At 51.4% G+C, this 2,462-nt stretch overlaps 2 protein-coding genes across 2 annotated transcripts in view; one reads left to right on the forward strand and one right to left on the reverse strand.

Annotated features, from left to right (window-relative positions):
• Positions 547-2,327, forward strand: LOC104759371. Its single transcript, XM_010482308.1, has 2 exons — positions 547-2,195; positions 2,261-2,327. Exons 1-2 carry the CDS (start codon positions 547-549, stop codon positions 2,325-2,327), a joined length of 1,716 nt encoding a protein of 571 aa, XP_010480610.1.
• The window catches only part of LOC109129879 (uncharacterized protein At3g60930, chloroplastic-like), a 4,193-nt gene continuing 4,054 nt past the window's right edge, over positions 2,324-2,462 (reverse strand). Inside the window, exon 6 of the mRNA XM_019238890.1 lies at positions 2,324-2,422. Coding sequence (XP_019094435.1) covers positions 2,324-2,422 — 99 coding nt within the window. The remainder of the gene's footprint in view (positions 2,423-2,462) is intronic.

Below are 2,462 nucleotides of genomic sequence, written 5' to 3' on the forward strand. Positions count from 1 at the left end.
AAATCAATGGAAGCCAGCTCGCATCTCGCCGATCTGAAAGTCTGCTTCGACATCCTGGATCAGTTCGGGATGAAACTCAACCCCACGAAGTGCACCTTTGCAGTCCCATCAGGAGAATTTCTGGGGTATATCGTCACAGAAAGAGGAATTGAAGCGAACCCGAGGCAAATTAATGCTTTCCTGTCTATGAGTTCTCCTAGAACCTTGCGCGAGGTGCAACGTCTTAACGGACGGATCGCAGCTCTCAACCGCTTCATTTCTCGATCTACGGACAAATGCCTCCCTTTCTACCAGCTGTTACGGAAAGGAGGAAAAAATTTCTTGTGGGATGCGAAGTGTGAGGAGGCGTTCGCCCAACTCAAAGCTTATCTATCTGAACCGCCGGTCTTGGCGAAGTCTGAGTTCGGAGAGCCGCTCTTTCTTTACGTAGCCGTTTAAACGGATAGTGCGGTCAGCGGAGTTTTGGTATGTGAAGAAAGGGGGGAGCAGCGACCAATTTTCTATGTCAGCAAGTCATTTACTGGGGCGGAATCCAGGTACCCTATGATGGAAAAATTGGCCCTAGCAGTGGTCACTTCGGCAAGAAAGCTGCGGCCTTACTTCCAGTCCCATACAATCATAATCCTGACGACGCAGCCACTTCGGACGGTATTACATAGTCCGAGCCAATCCGGACGGCTAGCTAAATGGTCTGTCGAGCTGAGCGAATACGACATCGCGTTCCGGACTCGAACCTGTGCTAAGGCGCAGGTGCTGGCGGATTTCTTGATCGAACTCCCACTAGCCTCTTCGGTTAGCGATAATGTCGAAGCCCCGTGGACGTTGTATGTTGATGGTGCTTCTTCCAAATCGGGAGCAGGAATTGGGGTCCACCTCACTTCTCCTACAGGCGAAGTTATTGAACAGTCATTTCGCTTGGCTTTCAGTGCGTCCAACAATGAAGCCGAGTACGAATCCTTCCTTGCTGGCTTACGCCTCGCAGTGGGGATTGGTGTCCGAAAACTTCGAGCTTTTTGCGATTCGCAGCTGGTCACCAACCAGTTTTTGGGGGAGTACGAGACAAAGGATGGTCGTATGGAGGCTTATTTGTCCACAGCTCGGGAGTTAGTCGCTAGGTTCGAGGAGTTCGAAATCACTAAGATCCCACGAAGTGAGAACTCCGCTGCGGACGCTTTAGCATCTTTAGCATCCACTTCGGATCCCGCAATGACAAGAATTATCCCCGTCGAAGTTATTCAGTTTCCAAGTATTCGACTAGAGAGCTCAAACGTTGTCACCCGGGCGATGAAAAAACAGTTGGCTGCTGAGGAAGCAGCTCGTAAAGCGGCTACGGATTCTTTACCCTTGGAGGATCCGGCTCCCGTTATGCCTACTCCAATGGAAGTTCACCCACCTCCAGCTGAGCTAGACGCGAGTTCAACTCCGGAATCATCAAACTCACCAGTTGACAGTCAAGCTGTTATCCCACATGCTGCTTCGAGCGGCACGAATTCTAACAGCTGGGGGGCAGATGACTGGCGGAGCCCGATCTGGGCTTACCTGGAAAAAGGGGAACTCCCAGCCGACAAATGGGCAGCTAGGAAGCTTAAGATCGTCAGTGCGCGGTACTGCGTTCACAAGGGAATACTTCTACGCCGAAGTGTAGCTGGTCCTTATCTAACTTGCGTGGCTGGTAGAGAGCCCGCGATGCTAATGCGAGCTGTTCACGACGGTCCCAATGGGAATCATTCCGGAGGTCGGACTCTGGCTTTCAAAATTAAACGGCAAGGTTACTTCTGGCCTACCATGATCACGGACTGCGAAAAATATTCTCGAACTTGTGAGAAGTGTCAGAAGCACGCCCCGTCAATTCATCAACCTACCGAGCTCCTGTCTTCGGTGTCCGCACCTTACCCATTCATGAGGTGGTCTATGGATATCATCGGTCCATTACATCGAGGACCAGGAGGAGTTCAGTACGTGCTCGCTCTTACCGACTATTTCTCCAAGTGGGTAGAAGCGGCAGCCTACGCGAAAGTAACAAGTGACGAAGTGGAGCAGTTCGTACTAAAAAGTATAATCTATCGCTACGGGGTCCCCCACGAAATCATCACAGACAATGGTCTGCAGTTCATCTCCTCGAAGTTCGAAGAGTTCTGCGCGAAGTGGAAGATTCGACTCAATAAGTCAACTCCGCGTTACCCGCAAGGTAATGGGCAGGCCGAGGCGATGAATAAGGTTATTCTGGCTAACTTGAATAAACGGCTCGACTCTCGCAAAGGGCGCTGGCCGGACGAGCTGCAAGGCGTTCTTTGGGCAATTCGAACAACACCTCGCCGGGCCACTAGTGAAACACCTTTCTCCCTGGTCTATGGAGTCGATGCCGTAGTCCCAGCTGACATAGAGGTCCCTGGAGTCCGTACCTCGCTGAACCCACTCCGAGCTGAGGAAAATGAGGAGTTCTTACAGGATACTCTTGATAC

This window comes from Camelina sativa, chromosome 17 (genome assembly GCF_000633955.1).
Source record: "Camelina sativa cultivar DH55 chromosome 17, Cs, whole genome shotgun sequence".
In the NCBI taxonomy this organism is placed as follows: Eukaryota; Viridiplantae; Streptophyta; class Magnoliopsida; order Brassicales; family Brassicaceae; genus Camelina; species Camelina sativa.

Bases quoted from the DNA above. Each gene is read 5' to 3' on its own strand.
- LOC104759371 (XM_010482308.1), top strand. From the start codon at position 547: ATGGAAAAATTGGCCCTAGCAGTGGTCACTTCGGCAAGAAAGCTGCGG. The intron at 2,196-2,260 runs GCAGGCCGAGGC...ACTCTCGCAAAG, and splicing joins CGTTACCCGCAAGGTAATGG to GGCGCTGGCCGGACGAGCTG.